The sequence below is a fragment of the Ascaphus truei genome, chromosome 5, assembly GCF_040206685.1.
Source record: "Ascaphus truei isolate aAscTru1 chromosome 5, aAscTru1.hap1, whole genome shotgun sequence".
NCBI classification, from domain to species: Eukaryota; Metazoa; Chordata; class Amphibia; order Anura; family Ascaphidae; genus Ascaphus; species Ascaphus truei.
Window position 1 is genome coordinate 127,494,521 of NC_134487.1, and position 22,611 is coordinate 127,517,131.

At 39.3% G+C, this 22,611-nt stretch overlaps 1 protein-coding gene across 3 annotated transcripts in view; it reads right to left on the minus strand.

The window, feature by feature from the left end:
- ANO4 (anoctamin 4) overlaps nt 1-22,611 on the minus strand; it is a 192,579-nt gene that overhangs the window by 37,562 nt on the left and 132,406 nt on the right. For all 3 annotated transcript variants that reach the window (XM_075600676.1, XM_075600675.1, XM_075600677.1), the window contains 6 exons: nt 18,926-19,032; nt 15,711-15,766; nt 13,850-13,971; nt 5,754-5,888; nt 3,103-3,199; nt 2,025-2,085 (listed from right to left, as the gene is read on the minus strand). In XM_075600676.1, coding sequence (XP_075456791.1) covers nt 2,025-2,085; nt 3,103-3,199; nt 5,754-5,888; nt 13,850-13,971; nt 15,711-15,766; nt 18,926-19,032 — 578 coding nt within the window. The remainder of the gene's footprint in view (nt 1-2,024; nt 2,086-3,102; nt 3,200-5,753; nt 5,889-13,849; nt 13,972-15,710; nt 15,767-18,925; nt 19,033-22,611) is intronic.

The window sequence follows — 22,611 nt, forward strand, 5'->3', positions numbered from 1 at the left end:
GATGGAGAGGAGTGTGTGGGGGGGAAGAAGCAGGTGAGGAGTGGAGCATGTGGGGGAGAAGCAGGTGAAGAGAGGAGCATGTGGAAGAGAAGCTGGTGAGCAGAGGGACCGTGTTGAATCCAGAAATATTCTGTTTATTGTGTTTATTTTATTGTACTAAGAAACTGAAAACAAGGATTAAAAAAAATTGCCATTTTTAAGATGTGTGGAAAAAATCGAGTTCTTGCAGTTTATTTTTCAGGACTCTAGCACTGCATCACATAACGCTCCCAGATCAAGAGGGGTTTGTGCCTCCTTTTGATTTTAGGAGTTGTTTAAGTAATCCCATTTTTGTGATTGTTTAAAGCGGTGATCGGGTGTACACCCCCAACCCACTCCACCCCCCCCCCACCACCCCAGTGTACAAACTGAGGGGACAGCATCATTCCATCCACTGAGAAGATCAGTTATTACTGGGTAATACATTTTTTTATTTGAAATTCAATTGAAAGTGGGTCATTCCAGTTTGATTTTTGAGGTTAAGTGACCCCATATTACTGATTATCACAAGGAGTGTACCCCCATTCCCACTGCACTGAGCATTCTATGTGCTGAAGTAGGGGTTTCTTCATCGGGGGGGGGGGGGATATGTCCCGTTTTTGTCTAAATGAAATATGGTCAGCCTAAATATGCCGCTTTGTTCTACAATGTAACTACAGCACACACCACCCGGAAATGCTACAAAAACTAGATTGGCTGACCCTTGAGTTTAGGAGCAAAGTACATTTTTCCTGTCTTGCCTTCAAATACTTTCTGGACCAGCTACCTGGCTATCTGAACAAGCTCCTCACACCTACCACACGCAGCACCTATCACCTTGGTTCTAAATTCAAAAGACTGTTCACGGTCCCAAGGTTCAACAAAGAATATGGACGCTCCTCCTTCTTTTACTGTGCACATCACAACTGGAACAACCTACCAGAGACTCTTAAAACTGCCTCCAGTGTAAGTAATTTCATGGCTTTAGCTGTCTCACAGTTACATTGTAGATGAAGTTGAAAAAAGACATACGTCCATCAAGTTCAACCTCACATTTGAATTTTGTCTGTAACTGATACATACGCCCATAACATAAATTATCTCTAACTGTACATGAAATATCTGTAAATATAATGTACAGTATAACCTCTGTTCCTTTAATGTAACCATGTATTGTCAACATAACTCTGTGCTTAGTACATACTTGAAAACAAGAGGTAACTCTCAATGTATTATTTCCTGGTAAAACCTTTTATAAGTAAAAAAATAAATCAAATGAATGCAGTCTTACTGCAGTATGGTGTGGTGTGTTTGCGTTCTGATCTTACAGGGGCTGTGTGTGTTTGTAAATTTCAATTGGCAAACAATGTGCAGGTTAGTGAGTCCTCCTCCCAAGTTTCAAGCTCACTCATCCCACCTTTTAAATAGCAGTTCTTGTTAAGCACCTGTGAATGACCAGTCTATTAAGACAGCTCTTCCTCCATTAGAGAGGCTAGGAGAGATTTTTGCAGGTGCAGCTGTGTTAGGATCTACAGATGGGCCATATTGCGAAGTTGTTTTAGGCTTAAAATATTTTGGTCAAAGAATTGAACTAAATGACCCTTGCTTATGGAAAGAAAAACAGATAAGTATTTAACTATATAATTTGTCATATTGAATGTAGCAATCAGGCTTTTGTCTTTTGTTTTATTACAATATATCCTCAGGGTATTTTAGTGGTTGACTCCAGCAATTTTATCAGACAATCCATATGTAACAAGGAAACAATTTGGAGGTAACGTAGACATGGTTAAAACAACATACGTTTCCTAACCCCTTAGTTTAATTGCAGTAAATGTGGCTCAATGACTATGCAGTAGCTATAACATTTTTAGACTCTTGGGTTTCATTGACAATATGGTGATAAACATACAATAACTGCATGTAAATTGCTACTGCCCCTTAATATATAACCCCTGGTTTCTGCCGGATTCGTAGGGTAATACATGTTTACTGTTCATTCTTACCCCAAACTGCCATGAAAACTGCAAAAAACACAGTTGCTCCATTGTCAAACAGATGAGTTACCTGTAACATAAAATAAATGACTTCAGGAAATACCTAATTTAACTGGTTATGATTCAAAAATGTGTTACTCTCCTATTTCCCTGTACTGTACTTAGACCAATTTTCTTGATTGCTGGAACTAGAGTTTTTATCCCCGACACGAAAGCAAAATACTAAACAAAAATAACATATTCCTGGTGCGAAGTGCTTCTCCTAATGCTCCTGTACTTCGTGAATACAATTGTGCAATATAAACATAAATGCAGTTAATGCATCAATGTACAATACTAGTAACATGGAGTATCAGCCTGGATGTCGAGTAGTCCAAAAGTCACAGCCTACAATGTCTCCTGATTCTTCTTTAAATCAGAAATATACAGTATTCCTAGTGCCATTTTATTTAAATAGAGCACAGAAAGATTGATGGTAAATTAATAGTAACGTCACTATCCATTTTGGCCAAGTCCCTTCATTTCACTGTTTTAGGCGCCAAAAATATAGACTTTAAGCTCTATGGGGCAGAGACACATGCCCCAAAAATGTACAGTGCTGTACACATTAAGATGTTACATGCTAAAAACATCTACACAGAAAAAAACAGAAGCTACTTTGTAGTTAATCCCTTCCTTGAAAGGGTTGTAGTCACATCTAGTATTAAAGCAGCAATCCCATCTATTGTACCCGCAGGATGTGGTGGCCAGTTTGAGTTCCTGGATTGGAGCTGAAGCACAGGAAACTAAAAACAGCAAGTATCTCGGGAACAGGAGATCCATAGAGCTAAACATAGCCAGGTTCCGCTCCAGACGACCGTCCGCTTCCAATAATAGTAATACAGTACATTAAAAAATGTAAAAAAATAAAAAAAAGTACTACAAAAAAATTAATAGGCAGATTGGCTACGTTAAGGCATCATCTTTTTTACAAATTCATTTCACTCTTCAATCGAGCATATTTAAAATTGTAACCACGTTGCAAACAGAGATTTAGATTCCTTTTTTGATTTTTTTTTATGTTTTGTCACAGAGAGACTTCGCCTACCTTGGCATATACGCAGCTGTCTGATAACCTGGTGAAGGGACAGTACTTATCACACAGTGGACACATAATCACATCTGTGGCTTGGCAGATTTCTCTACTGGAAAACAAAGCAGAAAAAGATCATTTCGCTGTGACTGACATTTTGTGTTTATGAAAGGGAGAACTGTAATTCAGGTTTTTCACGTAAATTATTTTGCTCTGTGTTTATCTCAAACATATGGCCATACAGGAAGCATTAAGAGTTGACATTTGTAAGTTGATGTATCTTTTTTTTTGTGCCCACTTAGTCTGCATGTAGTTATTCTCCTATGTCTTAAGGACACGATGAAAAAATGAGAGAAAAACACATGTGCTTGTGTGTGGGAGAAAAAGGAGAATGTCCTGTTTTCCCGGCCTCTCGTGGAGAAACAAATGAGAGAGAGAATGGTGACTCAACTGAATTTCACAGAAAACGGCAATGTCGCAAAGATTAATTACGTGCACATAAAACTGCAGCTACGCTGTCCAGAGGTTAAATAAACCCTGTAAGATTATTATAGTGTTGTCATTAACCATTCAGATGAATGGTCGATCACTAGAGCTGCTTCCACTGGAATTGATCTGAATTGGTATCCCAGCTTCAGTTTTTTTTTTTTTTAATAGGTCATCAAGATATAGTGACACTGGCATCAATACTAAACAGAATTCCCGTCCACAAAAATATGCCTACTAATGAGTACAACAGCAGACATTGTGTGTGCTTTAAAAAAAAAAAAGGAGAAGATTAATTAGTTTGTAAGGGCCTTTACTCAGTTATCTTAACTTAATAAAATCCGATATTGAAATATATCCCAGGTTTAATCTTTCTGTATGATAATTAGTCACTTTCTCATTGTTAATTTGACAAATGTTGTTACTGTTTGATAGGTATTAAATATATTACATTCATTTGCAATTTGCACACTATTCACTGGTGTAATGGCCCTAAAACAGTGTCTCAATGTGTTCAATTACGCAGAAGATAAAAGCACTATTTTAATTGGAGGATCCGTACTCTACTACCCATATAAAAAAAACAGATTCTGAATGGTCAATTCTATTGTTTTAACCAAACCCATTGTATGATTGATAAAATAGTTGATTACCAGAAGGAATTATAATGCACAGTCGTCAGGTAGTCAGCAAAAAGGACAAATACCCAACCGAAAACAGGATTATTATTCTGAAGACCTTAGTAAAACCTAGATTTCCAACTGAGATAACATATTATGTATTGACTGAAACACTTCAAGGCCTACAGATGATGTCTCCGGTTCGGGTCCTGCCTCCAAGGACGCTTTGTGGTCTACCCGCGGGTTGAATTTGAGCCTCCCTGCGGCGCTTTGTCACTTAAAGCCGGGCAAATCACACGCATGCCTCTCGGGCGTGGGGGAAAGGGGTTCCCATGAGGAGGACACATCAGAACAGGAGACTTCATCTGTACGTATCAATGCAACTTTGGTGCAAAACCGGGGGCATTTTCATCCTGCACCTACTGTATGTATGAAAACAAAAAGAAAGCGCAAAAAAGGAAAAACACAATTAATAAAGATAATAACCTTAATACTAACCGTAAAAAGTACATGCTACAAAAAATTACATAAAATAAGTGTTCACATGAACCCACACTCTCACAGTTGCAGAGTACAACCCTGAATCAAAGCCCATAGGTCTAATGGTGTTAGATGGTCTAATGGTCCAATGGTCTAATGACGTCTGGAGGTAACGTCATCACGCAGCGGAGAGCGGCCGTGACGACGGGAGCTCGAGAGACTGCGGTGGTTCCTTCCCTCACCTTGCATGAAGTGCGGTCCCTGTTTACACTCAATGTAAGCTGTGGTAACCTCTGACCATATCCCAGGACTTTTTAACACCATTAGACCTATGGGCTTTGATTCAGGGTAGGACTCTGCAACTGTGAGAGTGTGGGTTCATGTGAACCCTTATTTTATGTAATGTTTTGTAGCATGTCATTTTTAAGGTTAGTATAAAGGTTATTATCTTTATTCATTGTGTTTTTCCTTTTCTGCGCTTTCTTTTTGTTTTCATGTTTTGTATTTACCCCGCTGATCACGGGAGAGTGAGAGCTGCAGAGGGAGACCACCTATTGTGAATCCAGGAGATCTTTTGAGACTGCGCGCATCTTTATTACCTACTGTATGTATGAAAGTATTTTTCTCCAATGTTGCCCTATCTGTACCAGCTTGCACATTGGGAAGTGTCAGTAGGAGGAGTTACATGGTGCGCATATTATGAGGAGATGCATCACATTCTGGGTCCATGGGCGCCATTTTTTTTCTCACTTTTATTTGCCCACAAAATGCTCCATATACTGTATGAAGTGGCGTTAGTTGTACATTCTGTATCAGATGTAAGAAACTTCTTAAATATAACAACTCTGCTCCAAAAAAATAAGCAGTGCTTTCAAACATAATTTTCTCTATGTGGTGACGCATAAACTGGAATTCATGACGCCGCGATGCGGGACATCACACCCGATCTGGGGCTAACTAGCATTCAATACAACACAGTTACTGGTAGATCGGGCGCATAACAGCTTCATGACCCGGTCATAGACCACTAAATTGCAAGATTTCATAGCAAAAAGTCACAAGTCTGTTGCATGCTGTTACCTGACTTGGCAGCTGTCCAGTGTGAACATTCCGTACAGAAAGACAAACAATCCAATGATCGCTGCTGGGAAGAGCATTCCTGTATACCAGCCTAACCAGGCAAAATACAGTCCAATCTTCTCCCCAAAATACCTTCTGTTGAGGCAATAGATATAAGGGAGACCATGTGTCAAGGAGCAGCAATACTACAGCCCCCTTTTTTTTTCTTATTTGTATATGTAAAGCATGTGACAATGTATCATTCTAAATTCCTACCTAAACTGGCAATTGTTTGGTGCTCCTGTTATAAATCTGTAAAAATCCTAATTGTGTGCCTAACATAATGGCCGCCTTTCAATTTCAATCAATCCTTCAGTCAGTGTAACTCAGCACCTACAATGTATCTGGATATTACTAAAGTAACATTGACTATTGTTACAGTTTAAAACTGCTAGGAACTTTGGCAACAAATGATCACATAGGGAGAAAAATAATCCTATGTGACGCACACACTTCCACTTGAAAAATAGTACTCCCACCCTCCAGGCTCACACCTCACTTATGTGTGGGATAAGAGCAGGGATATACTATAATTACCGTGGTTTAACAAGGAAGGCTTATTTCATGTAGGCTATACCTTTGGATACAAGTAAATACTACCAACACAGCACAGCGCTACTCTTTGAGGTTTTAAAACAATTTATGTATTTCTAGTAATATTAATAAAACTTTATTATTTTTGTCTTTTTCAAGTGGAAGTGTGTGCATCACATGGGGTTCTTTTTCTCCCTATGCTACTCAAACACTATTAATCCCTGATAGCACCATTCCAGTAAGTATGTATCAGTGGCTGAGCACAGCCATTCCCTTCCCTCTCTCCCCCTCCCGCATATACTGTATCATAACAAATTATCACAAACAGGAAAATGTTGCAAATATCTTGCACTGCTGGGGAGGTGCGCTAAACCCTGCTATATAAATCAAAGGATGCTCAGCATATTAAAACTCATTAAAAATGACATTAACCGTTGAATTAAAAGAAAAAAAAACAATAAGTATCTAATACTACAGAACTGATTAATTTTAATAAAATATATAAGTTTTCACATGTTTTGCCTCTTTAACACCATGTCAGCTAGGTCACATTTTTAACATTAGCTATAGCATCACATACAGATGCAGCTCCCATTATTTGAAGCTCCTAAGCAGCAAAGCGTGTTACCGCTGGCGCAAGTTTCAACACTACTTTTATCGTGGCTCAATCAAACAAATGGAGCAGTGGTTAGTATATGCTTTAAAAGTGCAATAAAAATTGCTTTTAAAAAAGTGTGTTAGGCCTCGTCCATGCTGCTTGCTTGCACGAGAGAGCTGCGCGGTGAATCACATTGGGGTAATGTGATCGTGTATGGTGCACGCGCCCGTGCACGTGAGTGTTGGCTGGAGAGCTGCTTGCCAAGACAAATTATTTTGTATCTGTGGCGATACGGCCGGGCCTGTGAGTGGTTCGCCCAATGAGGGCGAACCAGCTCCGTGACGTCACGGCCACGCCTTCTGAAACAGCGTTAAGAGTAATGGGTGCTATAGCTGTAAGAAATAAACTCTTCTTTTATGCTCATAAAGTTGATGTGTTGCATATTTTGTAGGCAGACCCTTGGGTGTTTATTGCCAGCTCATACATGATGAAACAAACAGGGACAAAAATTGATCAACTGTGTGCCAAGTAATTTCGGTCCACATTCTTGTACTGATCCAAATAACCATACCCATAGCCTTAGCTTACACAAGCAGGACGAAGAGAGGCAAATTCAAAGTCCTGGAGAATTATACATAGCACCAAGCTGGTGTATTTATCAAAGATCCCAAAAGCAAAACTGGCACAAAAGAACTGCATCAGATTTATCAAGGAAAAACGTTCCCACTGAGACTTTGACAAATAGTGCAATACTGTTGTTTACTGTTGTACAATATTTTCCGGTAATATTTCACATTTCTGAAATAAACATAGCAGTTGTATGATCACTGCAAATTATATTTAAAAACACTTAATTTACAATGTATTTAGTTTGCGGTCAATTTAGCATTGCTGATGTGTGAACCAACTTCAGAACATTAACCGATGTCCTAACCATTACTGACCAAGTTTTTAAGGACATTTGTATTAACAGCAGGTTCATGTTGATGCCAATTGCATTATTTCTTTTTAAAAAATGCTATCAAAGAGGATTCAAACTTTTTTATTGGATGCAGATAAAAAGGCGCCCTGGGGTATCAAACTCAATCTTTAAGGGCCACCAAAAGGTCATGTTTTACGGATATCCCTACTTCAGCACAGGTGGCTCAATTAGTGGAATAGCCCATTTAACATTTAGGCCCAGATCCACAAAATTCCATCAAGTCCCTTAATGTGACGTTAACCTAACTTATCATGTTTGGACTAATGCTGCATCTTCCAATGACCATAAAGTTACGTTGTTTTCTCCTGTGAAGTGCATAGCTTTTAACTACAACGAACGTTAGTGATACTGACATGCTAATTATATGCAAAGGAGGCATTATCATAAAACTGCGTATCAACTAAAGTCCTTTAAGGTTAACGCAGGAATATAACGCTATGTTGGTTAGGTCATTTGAACTAAAAGGATGTTCTGCTCCACTTAATATTGATTACAGTAATAGGTGCTAGGGTGCGGTACAACTTAGTACTGAAGCATATACACAAACAGAACAGAATCCTATATAGTGCACTCAAAGAAAACCTCCTAACTATGAACACAAAATAATAATGTTTTATTAAATTCCAAACTCATGTAAAAAGTGACAAAAACTGAACTGAACTCGAACTCTGCAATGTTAAATATGTGAATGAAGCCTGGGTCACTATAGCAGAGTAGTCATTGTAGAAATGTTACATTTTGTATCTCATAAAGTGTGTGTGTGTGTGTGTGTGTGTATGTATGAATATATATATATATATATATATATATATATATATATATATATATATATATATATATATATATATATATGAGAGAGAGAGAGAAATAGTCTTGTGTCCTATGTCTTTTATTGACTTTATCATCCTCTTAGTGAGTTTTGAGATCTAAATTCCACTAAAGTATGCCACCGATTTGTTTAATCTCTCAAATCTCTCTCTTAAACAGGCAATCTAAGTAGTTTTTTTATTTTTTCCCCCATTTTGTTTTATACAAGGGGTGAAGCAGAGGGTCTCCAGAGCTGAACCCCATTCATTTCCTCTCTTGGGACCCCTTGCTTCCGGAGATACTTACCTCCGTAGATGGTGCCAGTAGCCACTCTATGGTTCATATTATGGCAGATTTTCAACGTTTCCGCGGCCTGCGGGCCAATAGGAAGCTGTGACATCATCCGGTGCGGCTTCCTATTGGCCCATGTGATGTAGGAGATTTAAACTGCAGAGAGATACCGGCACCCCCTCCGGAGGTAAGCATCGCTGAAATTAATGGCGTTCAGCTCCAGAGGCCCTCTATTTTAATCCTGTGGAAATAAAAAATCCGGCATGGATTTCTCATTAAAAGGGCAGTGAAACTACAACCCCAAAACGAGAGATTTTGCGGTGACTTAAAATATCGTGGTGATATGAGTCCCATTAGAATGTGTGACAAAAATTGTTAAAAACAGTGATGAGGTAAATGAGAGGGGAAGGAGAGATACTCTCAATCGATCAGTGTAGGCATACTTATAAACTATACGACATTGCTAGTGTTCTTTCAATGACTCACACAAATTCATTTCACTTGTAACGAACAAAATATTGGGACTGTATTGCTAGATATTAACTGCCAAGTTGCTCCCATGTGGAGTACACATAGCTTTGCCAGAGGAGTTATTTCTTTTTTTATTGTGTTTTTTCAGGGATATACAGATAGATACAGAGCCGTGGAAACGATACAATAGGAACAGCAAACATTGTACATGGCATAATCTTATAACATGCATCTCTATCATTGGGGTTTAGCATCTGTTGACCTTTTGTGATTTCGAGAATTCTAACAGGCTTTATACCCGTTTGTCCCATTGTTTGGCAGTAGAGGGCACCAAATCTGCAATCCCTGAGAGAAATTTAAAGTGGACAGAGAAAGATAAGAAAAAAGGAAGGGAGAAGAGGAGAGAGAGAGACAGGGAGAAGGGGACAGTGGTGATGGGGAAGGGGGAGGTGGGGAAGGGGACAGGCTTGGTAGAGAATGAAGAGAAGGTGGGACAAGGGGAAGGTGGGGAGAGGGATGGGCGCAGGTTGTCTCCCCCCTCCTCTCCGCCCAGCACCCCCCAAGCCCACCTAGCACCGTCCTATTTGTATAGGCATACTGCTTTTACTTTCAGGGTAGGGATTTTTACCTTCTATTGGGTTCTATGTTTTTCTATCTCTGGAGCCATGGCTCTCAAGTTTTGTAAAACTGTTCGGTGGACTGTTTTAGTTGGGCTGTAAGTTTTTCCATGGTCATTACCTCGTTTATTCTTCTAGTGACAGTTCTTCTAGAAGGAGCATTGATTTTTTTCTATGCCGCAGCTATGGAACATCTTGCAGCAGTTAGGATAAAGGAAACCAGTGGCTTCATGGGTGCCGACAGGTTTTTTACTGGCTTAGCCAACATAAAAGTCAACGGGTCTAGAGGGATTTTTAATTTGGAGACTTCTAGTATTATATTTTGGACCATAGTCCAGAAATTCTGGATCAGCGGGCATGTCCACCAAATGTGGGCCATATCTCCCCTTAGAACGCACCGTCTCCAGCATAGATCAGGTGTTCCAGGGAAGATCTAGCTCAGCCTATTTCAAATTAGAACAGCTTTTCATGATTCCCTACATTGACGTGGGCATCAACAAAGTTGGATATTCATTTAGATTTTCTCAGTATACATTGCACACTGACTCAAATATGGGACACCCAGACCCAATGGATATTTTTCAGTTGTAGGTATAGGTATTTTCCAGCCAAAGGCTTTAAATACTGAGAATAATTTCTCATTAATGAAATTCACAGAGGGTTATCATGACTCATGAACGGATCAATACAGTATGAGTACATAATGCACTATGGACTACAGTAAGCGTATCGCTTCTCTATATCTCATATTGTCACACTGCTTCTTGGAACAACCTGTGAAGTAGGATTGAATCACATCCTACTCTATCAGACAGTGGTCAGCTTCCTATATAGTTTATCTCAGCGGTGCGCAAAATGGGGCGCAAGATGAACTGTGGGGGGCACGGGGTTTACAGAGGCCCCGTGCGCTTCCTGAAGACACTTAAATTAAGTGCCAGGGAAGCGGCGAAGGCTTCAGTAAACCTTACTTACTGTGGTTCAGCCGGCATCTGGAGACGCGTCGCCATGGCAAATGACACCGTGGGGTCATGTGATGTCACATTGCTATGGCAACATGATGTCATGACGCTCAGGCGACGGGAACCACAGTAAGGAGGAGGGAGGGGGCGCACGGAGAGCAGGACAGCCGGCAGGGGGGCTCAGGGGAAAAAGATTGCGCTCCCCTGGTCTATCTGATTAATATGGACCAATATTCTTTTGTCAGATTAGGCCTGTTTTCAGTATGATAGTAATATGGACTTAATATTGTAATTTACCTAACCCTATTAGGTAGATGTCACGTTATGACATTACCGTTCAATTTTAGGCACACCAAATGGGATTTGGGGCAGTATACAGCAATTTGAGAGTTAACATCCTCATTACGTCATGTTACCATGACACCGCGGACGCTACCAAATCCTCAGATCATATTAAGACGTGTGATCTCCTGAAGAAGCTCATCGTCGAGGTTTAGTGATGCCATTCGTGATGTCATGAGTGCGACTCTGATACGGGGACAGAGACACAGGGGCAGTTTATATTTCGTAGTAAAATGGAACAATTAATATTACGTTTTGTTGGTTACAAGTCAAATGCATTTGTCTCAGTCATTGAAAAAACAGTAGCAATGTCGTATAGTTTAAAAGTATCATTCCCCTCATTTACCTCATCAATGTTTTCAACAATTTTTTGTCACAAATTCTAATGTGACTCATATCACCACAATATTTTAAGTCACCTCAAAATCTCTCGTTTTGGGGTTGGGGTGTTTCTCTGCACTTTAAGAGAAAGATTTGGGAGATTAAACAATCAGTGACATACTTGGGTCATTTAGATCTCAAAACTCACGAAGAGCTTGGCCTATTCAACAAAAGACATAGGACACAAGATATATACATGTGTATATATACACATATGTATGTATGTATGTATGTATGTATATATATATATATACTGTATATATATATATATATATATATATATATATGTAACATCATGTTATGAGCCTCGATGCAACATATCTTTCTGGATCTAGGGAAAATCCAAATAGAAATAGCCGTTATGCAGCCAAAATAGCAAAGTTAGGGCGTGGTGACCAAAAAGTTATTGATTAAAAAACGTAATAGTGCTGGTAATCCTCTAACACATTTCACACTGGTACCAGCACTACTATATTATGTTTTTTAATAAATAACTTTTTGGTCACCACGTCCTAGCTTTGTTATTTTGGCCGTGTACTGGCTATTTCTTTTTGGATCTTTCCTTTAATCTATTCCAGCCTGGGAGCGCGCCTGGCGGGAGTCGTCGCAGCGGAACGTAAGGAGTTTAAACGTGAGTTCTTCAACATTATTGTGCTTTAGTTCTAAGCCAGTTGTTATACCTGCTTACCCCCTCTATAGCTGGTGTGGACTGACAGCGTCAGTAGTTCTGCCCATGCGGGACACCCGCGACTGTCTCCCTCCTGTGTGAGTGGGGTTGGGCTTGCATACAGTATATACTCACATACTGTACCTTCACGATCACACACAGTGTGAGTACAACGCTACGCTATCCGTTTATGGACTCATGATCTCCGCTGCTGCTGCTGCATATAAAGTCTGAACTAGACTATCATCTCTGTATTATTTGTTTGTGTGGTCATTTGAGCACCGGATTGTGGATTTGCATTAATCCTACGCACCAATTCTTTCTGGATCTAGCCCTTAGGACTAACGTAAGCATCCTGAACTGCTTCTCCCTTTGCATGTAAATCAGCAGGTGACTTTTTCCTTTCAAGTATATGACTTTGTTTAGTTTTTTAAAGATTTGTAATCAATACCATTTTGCCCTATGCTGTACAGAGAATGACAGTGTATTCTTATTGCACGCATTCTTTTCTTGATGTCTCTACGTGGTGCCATTAAATGGAAAGAACAGAAAATACAATAAATCTAAACAATCTAATACTGAACGGATACTTATTGCAAATGACTCCCCAATTCTCAAAGTAATAGCAATTTCCTGCAATGAGCCTAAAAAGTATCAAAGACTAAAGCATAAAGAAGAGTTGTTTCTTAGTGTAAATGTTGTTTTCTGCTGGACTGGGTCACCCTGGGAAATACTCTGACTTAACTATGCAATATTGGAATATTGGCCACTGATTTGAGTTAACACAGGGGTGCTCAACTCCAGTCCTTAAGCCCCCCCCCCCCCAAACAGGTCAGGTTTTCAAGATATCCCAGCTCAATCAGTCCCTGCTTCAGCACAGGTGGCTCAATCAGTTCCTGCTTCAGCAAAGGTGGCTCAGAGGCTCTGTGTTCGACTGAGCCTCTGATTGAGCCACCTGTGCTGAAGCAGGGATATCCTGAAAACCTAACCTGTTGGGGGGGGGGGGGGGAAGGGGGACATTCACTAACATACGTTAGTGAATGTCAGTGCTAATTACACTACAGAGCTTCAAATCTACCATTTGCAAATAAACAGAACTGGTAACAGTGGCTAATGTCTTTGCTTATTTCATGGTGACTTATGGTATATATTCCAATTCCCGGTGTCGGCTCCTTGTGACATTGGGCAGGTCACTTTATCTCCCGGTGCCTCAGGCACCAAAAACATAGATTGTGAGCTCCACGGGCAGGGACCTGTGCCTGCAAAATGTCTCTGTAAAGCGCTACGTACAACTAGCAGCGCTATACAAGAACATGCTATTATTATTATAATAATGTTGTTATTATTATTATATATTTTGCTAGCGGATACAACTAGAAAACACTTGAAATACAAGAAATCCTTTTACCGTACAAGATCCAGCGGCTGGTACTTATACCACACTCCTCTGGACGCCCAACACTCAGAAAGGAGATGTCGGTGATTTTCTGCACCATGTGTCTTTATGGAATTTGTGCTTCTGTAACTTCCCTTAAATGCAAACAGTAAAAAAATAAATAAAAAATATCTTAAACGCTGAATAAAAAGCAAGCAGATTCAGCAAGAAATTCACGTCTATTATAGCCCAAAATTAGCAGTCTTCTTAAATGTTATATATACAGGTAGTCCTCGTTATCCAACGTTTCGCTTTACAACGAATGGCATATCCAACACTTGGGCCATTTTTCGACGCCGGAATGCGTTATCCAACGCCTGAATGCGTTATCCAACACTCACCGCCACTGATTAACATGGGACTCACTTTACAACGGTTTCACTATCCAACGCTAACTTCCAGAACGGATTCCGTTGGATAACCGAGGACTGCCTGTACCATCCTTCTCTTATTCATACATGGACTTTTTAACCTTAGTGCAGGGATGGCCAACTTCAATCCTCAAGTGCCACCAACAGATCAGTTTTTTAGAATATCGCTGCTTCAGCACAGGTGGCTCAATAAGTGGCTCAGTTATTTTGACTGAACCACCTGCACTGAAGCAGGGATATCCTTAAAACCTGATATGTTGGTTGGAGAACAAGAATTGTCCACCCCTGCCTTAGTGTATAACAACTTATCTGAAGCATGTTCCTGTGGTCCAATAACAGGTCTCACAAACTCCAAACAAAATAGTGAAATTATCATTTTATATAAGAATCTCAGACACATGGTATATGTTATACTCTGTATCCTTTGCAGTTTGTCATTATTGATACATGGTGGCCAAAATGGAGAGACTATAAAAGAAAACATTCAACTTGTTTATTCTTCTATTTGAATACATACACCAGTTAAAATTAAAATGGTCTGGCAAACTTTAGGTTACTGTGATATTCTGATAAATGTCTATCCATCAACTACACCAACATGAAAAGTAGGAAAATAACTCGTAGCTTGTCATCCACATATATCAAGATGCAACATCCCTTTGAATAAAGATATACCCAATTATATACATTATCTGTTGTTCCTATTAATTATCTTTATGTGGTACTTGGCTAATTAGTGTAAACATCAAAACAAATTTTACGGCAGTCACCAGAGTGGTAACAAACCTCTTGCCCAATACCTGGTCACTAGCAGGAAATGTCACAGGCGCTGCTGGATAAGTCTAAACTCTGCAGCATGATGCACAGGCTGCTGCTGCCTTCACTAGGGTTTGAAGGCTTGTGTGCGTACTTAACAATTGGGACAATCAATAGCTTGCTGAAGTTCTCCAAAAAGACCATTAGGGCTCAAAAAGATTGATTTAATTGACACTACCAATATTGAAAAGTATTTGTATAAAAGAAGAAGAAGATCCTTAGATTTTACTTTTACTGTGGCCCTTCTACAAGAGTTAATAGCCCATGTTAACTAAGCAGTGCTATACCCCAAGACATCTTTCCGGCACATGAAGACCCCGACAAGCAAATGGGGCGTATGCTGCCTTTGGAAAGTGTCTTGGGGCATAGAAGCACTTAGAAAACATAGGCTAATATATAGTAACTAGGCAGCACTGTTTTCCAATTGGATGGATTGTACATACAACATCCGAGTTACAGGCTCACCGGCACTGCAGTGGTTAGAATATTAATTCATGGAAATAATTAAAACAATGAAACTGAGTAAGCTCAATAGATAAATTAAAACATCAAATTCTAGGTTTCTTGAGATTGCCTGTGACACTAAACTTGCCAAATATGTTTTATAGTATATCTAGAATAATCTCTATGTATTTCCCCATATGTACCTCATGCAGTGGGAATGCAGCTTCATAGGTGCAATTAGTAAGCAAACGGTTCAGTCCTAAGGAAAGAAAAAAACAGAAAAACCTTATTTACAGACATTAATAATAGAAAAAAAGGACAATTGCATGTACAGAATTTCTACTCTTCACATAAAGTACTAATAACCTTACAAAAGTCTCATTGCCCCGGTGCTATCAAAGCTGTATGGTGCCCAAATCGGTGAAATCCGCTAATGACTTTAGAGATATAGAGCCTTTCTGAGGAATGTATTTGCGGAGGCAGGGGGTCCCGGAGCTCAGATTAATGGGTTTGAGCTCAGGAGACTCCCTGCTTCAATCCTACATTTAAAAAAAAAAAATGGAAATCCGCTGAAAAAAAGTGCCTTTTGTCTGAAGACAAACTATGCATCGACTTCAAATTAACATAAAAGCTTAACACCGCACAATTTTATTTCTGCATCTTTTTGTTTGCTTAGTGGGATTTAACCCATTCATTTCTAGGCTGATTTTCAAAGCACTGGCTAGCAATGCAGCACAAGAAATGGGGCTACCATTGGTGGTCAGTCTTTGTATTTATTAAGAGGTGCTAAACCATTAGGTACCTTACAGTCCACTGATTTACCTAAGGTTACAGATAACCTTTGTGTTTCCACAGTTAACATGCACAACTTTGCATGCAGTATGTAGCCATATTGATATAGGAGAAAAGAGACAGCGCACGTACAAGATATTACTATCATTCAGGCATTCAGAGATCTTCTCACTAGAGAATGTATATCAGTATTGACTGAGCAGAATGTCTGCATAGGGTGGTGCATACTGTATGTATCTAGACTGCCTTTTGTGGAACATATTTACAACATACCTGATACTCTAACAGACTCTTATTGGTACATGTGATACACATATGCCACAGACATACTGCTGACCTGAGCAGCAATTGATGCAGAATAATTGGATGATAATATAGAGCAGTCTGAATTTATTCCAGATTGATATACTTACCTTTGTCAACTGCTCTATAAGCCACTCCACTATGGGAATTTTTAACGTTGCATATATGTTTTTAATCTTTATTTGAAATTAGACTGACTTACAGTAATGTACTGTTGGGCTAGTATTGTCCATCCATTAATATCCAGCATGGAGTGCTAACAATAGGGGGAACCTTTCTGATCCTTCTTGGATCAACTCTGATAAAAAAAATACATTTGTATCCTACCACTTCACTGATGTTCTTTTAGACACCTAAGTCATTATTTGTTTATTGACATTCACTTTCACCATTTATTTTATTGAACATTATAGGCTAAAGCTATAAAATTCCGGGCATTATTGAAATCCCTGCTCTCTGATTGGTTAAAATCCAGGCATTATTCATTCAGTGATGCCCGGAATTTTTGGCGGCTTCAATGTGTTTATTTCCAGCCAATGAGCTTTTCCTTTTGTCAGAACAGCTCTGAGACAGGGCATGGGATTGGTCAGGAGACAGGATTGGCCAGGACGCAGCAGCAGGCAGTGACTCCTCTCCCTCCCTCTGTGAACATAGCTTCATTTTGAGTTGAGGAGTGAGAGTGTTTGTGCAGCTGCAAAGTAAGTGGCTGTCTGCAGTTTGTTTGTAGCTGCAGTTTGTGTGTGTATGTAGCTGCAGAGTTTGTGTGTGTCTGCAGTATGTGTGTGTGTGTAGCTGCAGTGTTTGTGTGTGTGTAGCTGCAGTGTTTGTGTGTGTGTGTGTGTGTGTGTGTGTGTGTGTGTGTGTGTGTGTGTGTGTGTGTGTGTGTGTGTGTGTGTGTGTGTGTGTGTGTGTGTGTGTGTGTGTGTGTGTGTGTGTGTGTGTAGATCTGCAGTGTGTGTGGTGCTGTTGTGGGTGTATGTACACAGAGGGGGCGGCAGTGTTTGGATATAGGTAGCTGCAGTGTAGACAGTATAGAGGTGCTTTAATGTATTTACCATTTTATTTTAATATAAAAAATCTATATAACTATACAAAAGTGTCAATAATTATTTTTTAAAAGCCTACATTTAGCCTATAATAGTAATAATCCCCTCAGAACAGGGCATTACTGGCCAATAATGCCCTGTTCTTCGGGGATTATTACTTAATTATTGAATGTGTTTCTAACACTATTTAGTGTCATAAATATTTGATTCACTTATTGTCAATTTTCTAAGATCACAATTTGGTGCACAGTACACTCTTCTTTTCACGTAGCCATATTGAGGTTATCACAAAACAGGAAGGCTACGGATATGCTTTTCTTTTAATTTATTTAGAAAAAATATATATATATTTATTTCTCACCAAGGTAAAGAAAGTTTTATAGCCATGAATGTACACTATTATGTATGAATTAACTATCACAGCAAACAATCTGAAATCTGTTGGATTTTGTGTCCAAATAAATCCCCCCACATCTACTGTAGCTGCAAATAAAGTGTACATGTTTACCCCACCAAAGTCTGGTTTCAGGAAAACAGGTAGTGTCAAAATGTGTTATAATCTAATGTGCTGTATATTTTCAACATTTTCTTGTTCATGTCATACAAAAATATCTAAACGTCACAGTTTAGGCTGCAAAACATTCACAGATGTCACTTATTCTGTGACTGTGATTTATAGGGGAAAAGATGGTTCCCGCGTGAAAATATCATCATTACAATTAGTTTTGTTGTGAGTGATTATTATTTAACTCCTTATGCATTGCATTGCAGAACAATACTTTCCAGGCCTCTCTCCCGTTCTGTATTCACTGCAGTCAAAACCTTACACAATAGCATTTCAAATAAACAACTTGTGGTTTCTACATGAGTGCTCATTTGCATGTGATTACCCAGAATGCAGTGGAAGAATTGTATGCTAAGAGATAATGGGGAAAGACAGGGTTGCAGACATGAATGTGCTCCCGGGTGGTATTTTTATTTGCTGAACAATTTAATAGAGATGAATAACCCTGTCTGTTTTAAAATGTAGGCTTTGTAGTAATTCCGGAGGGAGCCATTGGAATAAACACAGCGATGAGAGGCTGGAGACTAAAAAAGTTTATCAAGATTTGGGGAATTCAAAAATCAGATTTCTTTCCTGGAAAGTACCCCCCAAAAGCTTTGCATTGATGTATATTATCCAGGCTAGCAAAAAGTTTGCAGGAGATAGTATAACAACTGGACACTTTTGATTAAACATACATACAGCATATAGATTGTTCTACAGCAGCACTTACCTATTTTATTTTTTCCCTCTTCATATTTAACTCTTTGCAAAATATGATGCACAATTCTACTCCTTGTGGCATTGTTGAAAAATGTGTCCTTATTGTTTATGATAAAACTACAAAATAGAAAACAAAACTGTCATATGCACCATTTAACTGGCTCAATATCGGAATAAAAATCGATATTCTTGCAACAAATAGTACATTTTCATTTTCTTTAAAAAAAAAAAAAAAAAAACAATCCAGCCCAAATTGCTCATTTATTTTTGTACATAATTGGAATCAGGGGCCTTCCGGAGCGTAACTGTTATTTTCAGCTCCTGAGATCCTGTGGTTCCCGAGATAATGACAGGTTTATGTGCCGGTGCTCCCTCGTGGCGAAAACAACATTGAAGCTGTTATTGTTTAATAGGAAGCTGCAACTTATGATGTTGTAACTTCCTATTAGTCCACAGATCCCACGAGACGTGGTTGCCTTTATTTTTTCCCTAGCAGGGAGATTTAAATCGGGTATATACAGTACAATGATAAGAATCTCAGGAACTTGGGGTTTCCCAAAGCAGGAAAAAATGCTTATTAACGCCACAGGATCCCCTGACAATTTTGTAAAAAAATACTAATGAAATATCATACAAGCGGGATTGCTGTCTGAGATTTTGTTTGACATAATTGCAACCGTGGGACTCTCCGATGCTGAACTGTGCTATTTTCAGCAGCAGGGACCATCCGGTTCCCAAAATGATTACCATTGTAGTTGCCAGTTTCTCCTATGGAGACAATATGGACGTCACAATCTCGTGGAATGCGCAAATCATTGGTTCTGGATTCCTATTGGTCGACTGTGGTGGTCATGTTGGATTCTCCAGAGGGAGCACCTGCAATTATCACGGTAATTATCTTGGTAACCAGGGAGTCCCCAGCACTAAAAATAGCAAGACTCAGCACCAGAGGATACCCTGGTCATTTACATTTTCTCTGATTGCTGTTTAAGTGAAGTGACCTTAAAACTTCGAGGACCATATTCACTAAGGTGTGATACTCTATTTAGACATCTTTCATTCTGGAAGACACCTTATGCCAGATTCACTAAGTGGTGGTACTCGTTAAGACACTATCTGGCACCTAGAAGAAAGACACCAAATTGCCTGTTCATGTGAATGGTCTGTAAAGGACCATATTTACTAAGCGAGGTTACTCCATAAGACACCTTCTCTGTTAAAAACACCTTAGAGCCAAGTCACTTGCACTTGAATGAACCATAAGGGGCTGTATTTACTAAAATGTGCTGGCAGATGCCCTATGCAGCAGCACCTCTTAGTAAATATAATACACTTAGGTCCGGACATAATTGGACACTGACCCCATTTTCATAATTTTGGCTCTGTACGCTACCACAATGGATTTTAAATGAAACAACTGAGATGCAATAGAAGTGCAGACTTTCAGCTTTATTTCAAGGGGTTGAACAAAAATATTGTATGAAACGTTTAGGAATTGCAACCATTTTGATACACAGTCCCCTTATTTCAGAGGCTCAAATGTACTGTAATTGGACAAATGAACGCAATCATAAATAAAATGTTCATTTTTAATACTTTATCGAGAATCCTTTGCAGGCAATGACTGCTTGAAGTCTGGAATGCATGGACATCACCAAATGCTGGGTTTCCTCCTTTGTGATGCTTTGTCAGGCCTTTACTGCAGCTGTCTTCAGTTGTTATTTGTTCGTGGGTCTTTCTGCCTTAAGTTTTGTCTTCAGCAAGTGAAATGCATGCTCAATCGGGTTGAGATCAGGTGATTGACCCGGCCATTGCAGAATATTCTACTTCTTTGCCTTAAAAAAACTCCTGGGTTGCTTTCGCAGTATGTTTTGGGTCATTGTTCATCTGTAAATTGTAGCGCCATCCAATCAACTTCGCTGAATCTGAGCAGACCATATATCCCTATACACTTCAGAATTCATCCGGCTGCTTCTGTCTTCTGTCACATCATCAATAAACACTAGTGACCCAGTGCCATTGTAAGCCATGCATGCCCATGCCATCACACTGCCTCCACCGTGTTTTACAGATGATGTGGTATGCCTTCGGATCATGAGCCGTCCCAATCCTTCTCCATACTTTTTTCTTCCCATCATACTGTACAGGGTTGATCTTAGTTTCATCTGTCCAAAGAATGCTGTTCCAGAACTGGGCTGGCTTTTTTAGTTATTGTTTGGCAAAGTCTAATCTGGCCTTTCTATTCTTGAGGCTTATGAATGGTTTGCACATTGTGGTGAACCCTCTGTATTTGCTCTCATGAAGTCTTCTCTTTATGGTAGACTTGGATAATGATATGCCTACCTCCTGGAGAGTGTTCTTCACTTGGCTGGATGTTGTGAAGTGGTTTTTCTTTATCATGGAAAGGATCCTACGATCATCCACCACAGTTGTCTTCCGTGGACAACCAGGCCTTTTTGTGTTGCAGAGCTCACCAGTGCGTTCTTTTTTTCTCAGAATGTACCAAACTGTTGATTTGGCCACTCCTAATGTTCCTGCAATCTCTCTTTTTTTGCAGCCTAAGGATGCCCTGTTTCACTTGCATTGAGAGCTCCTTTGACCGCATGTTGTGGGTTCACAGCAACAGCTTCCAAATATGAATGCTACACCTGGAATCAACTCCAGACCTTTTACCTGCGTAATTGATGATGAAATAACGAAGGAATAGCCCACACCTGTCCATGAAACAGCTTTTGAGTCAATTGTCCAATTACTTTTGGTCCTTTGAAAAAGAGGGGGCTACATAGAGGGGTTTAGAGATGTAATTCCTAAACCCTTCCTCCAATTTGGATGTGAATACCCTCAAATTAAAGCGGATAGACTGCACTTTAAGCCCATATTCATTATTTAACTGTAACTTGAATTTATTTTGGTACATAGCCAAAATAACAAAACTTGTATCAGTGTCCAATTATTTCCGGACCTAACTGTATACAGTATAGTAAATAGGCACCCTTATATTTATTAACAGGTAAACATGTGGTTTTTCATGAATTTACTTTTTTGCCAAGCAAAACAAGTTTCAAACGTTATCTTTTAACCCCCATAAGCCTAACTGTTTAAAAAAAAACAAAAAAAAACAATTGCTTTTCTTCATTCAATTAAACATTGTGTTATTGCCTTCATAATTATTCTTAATCTGACATAACATTTATTGAGTATAGTTTCAAAAGTAATATTTCTTCCTTGTTGTATGTTTGTGTGGAGTTATCAGTGTAATCTTCTGCTCTTTCCAAAGCAAAGTTGTAGGTGAAAGACCAATGCATTCCTCCACAGACCCATCACAGTATCTTGGGGCTGGAGGTGAATACAAAAGTACAACTCCTTTTGGGAAACCGAGTTACATGCATATAAATGACCCTTTGATGCTAATGTTCAATATTGGATCTGAGAGTCCCATATCCTCAATAATACTTCAAATAAATCCTTTTCTAAAATCAGTTTGTTTGTTATGCCATGATAGCACAAGTCATGAAGGATAAATGATCCGTTCTCCAACACCGTCAAAATACAGTGGTTTAGGAGTGGCAAATGTATTTAGAATAGATCTGAAAATCTTAAGCTACAGCAGACATACAGACCCATATCTACTAAGCAGTGCAATTCGATAAGACACATTCTGGCACTGGAAGACACTTTACGGCTAAAGATGGGCAA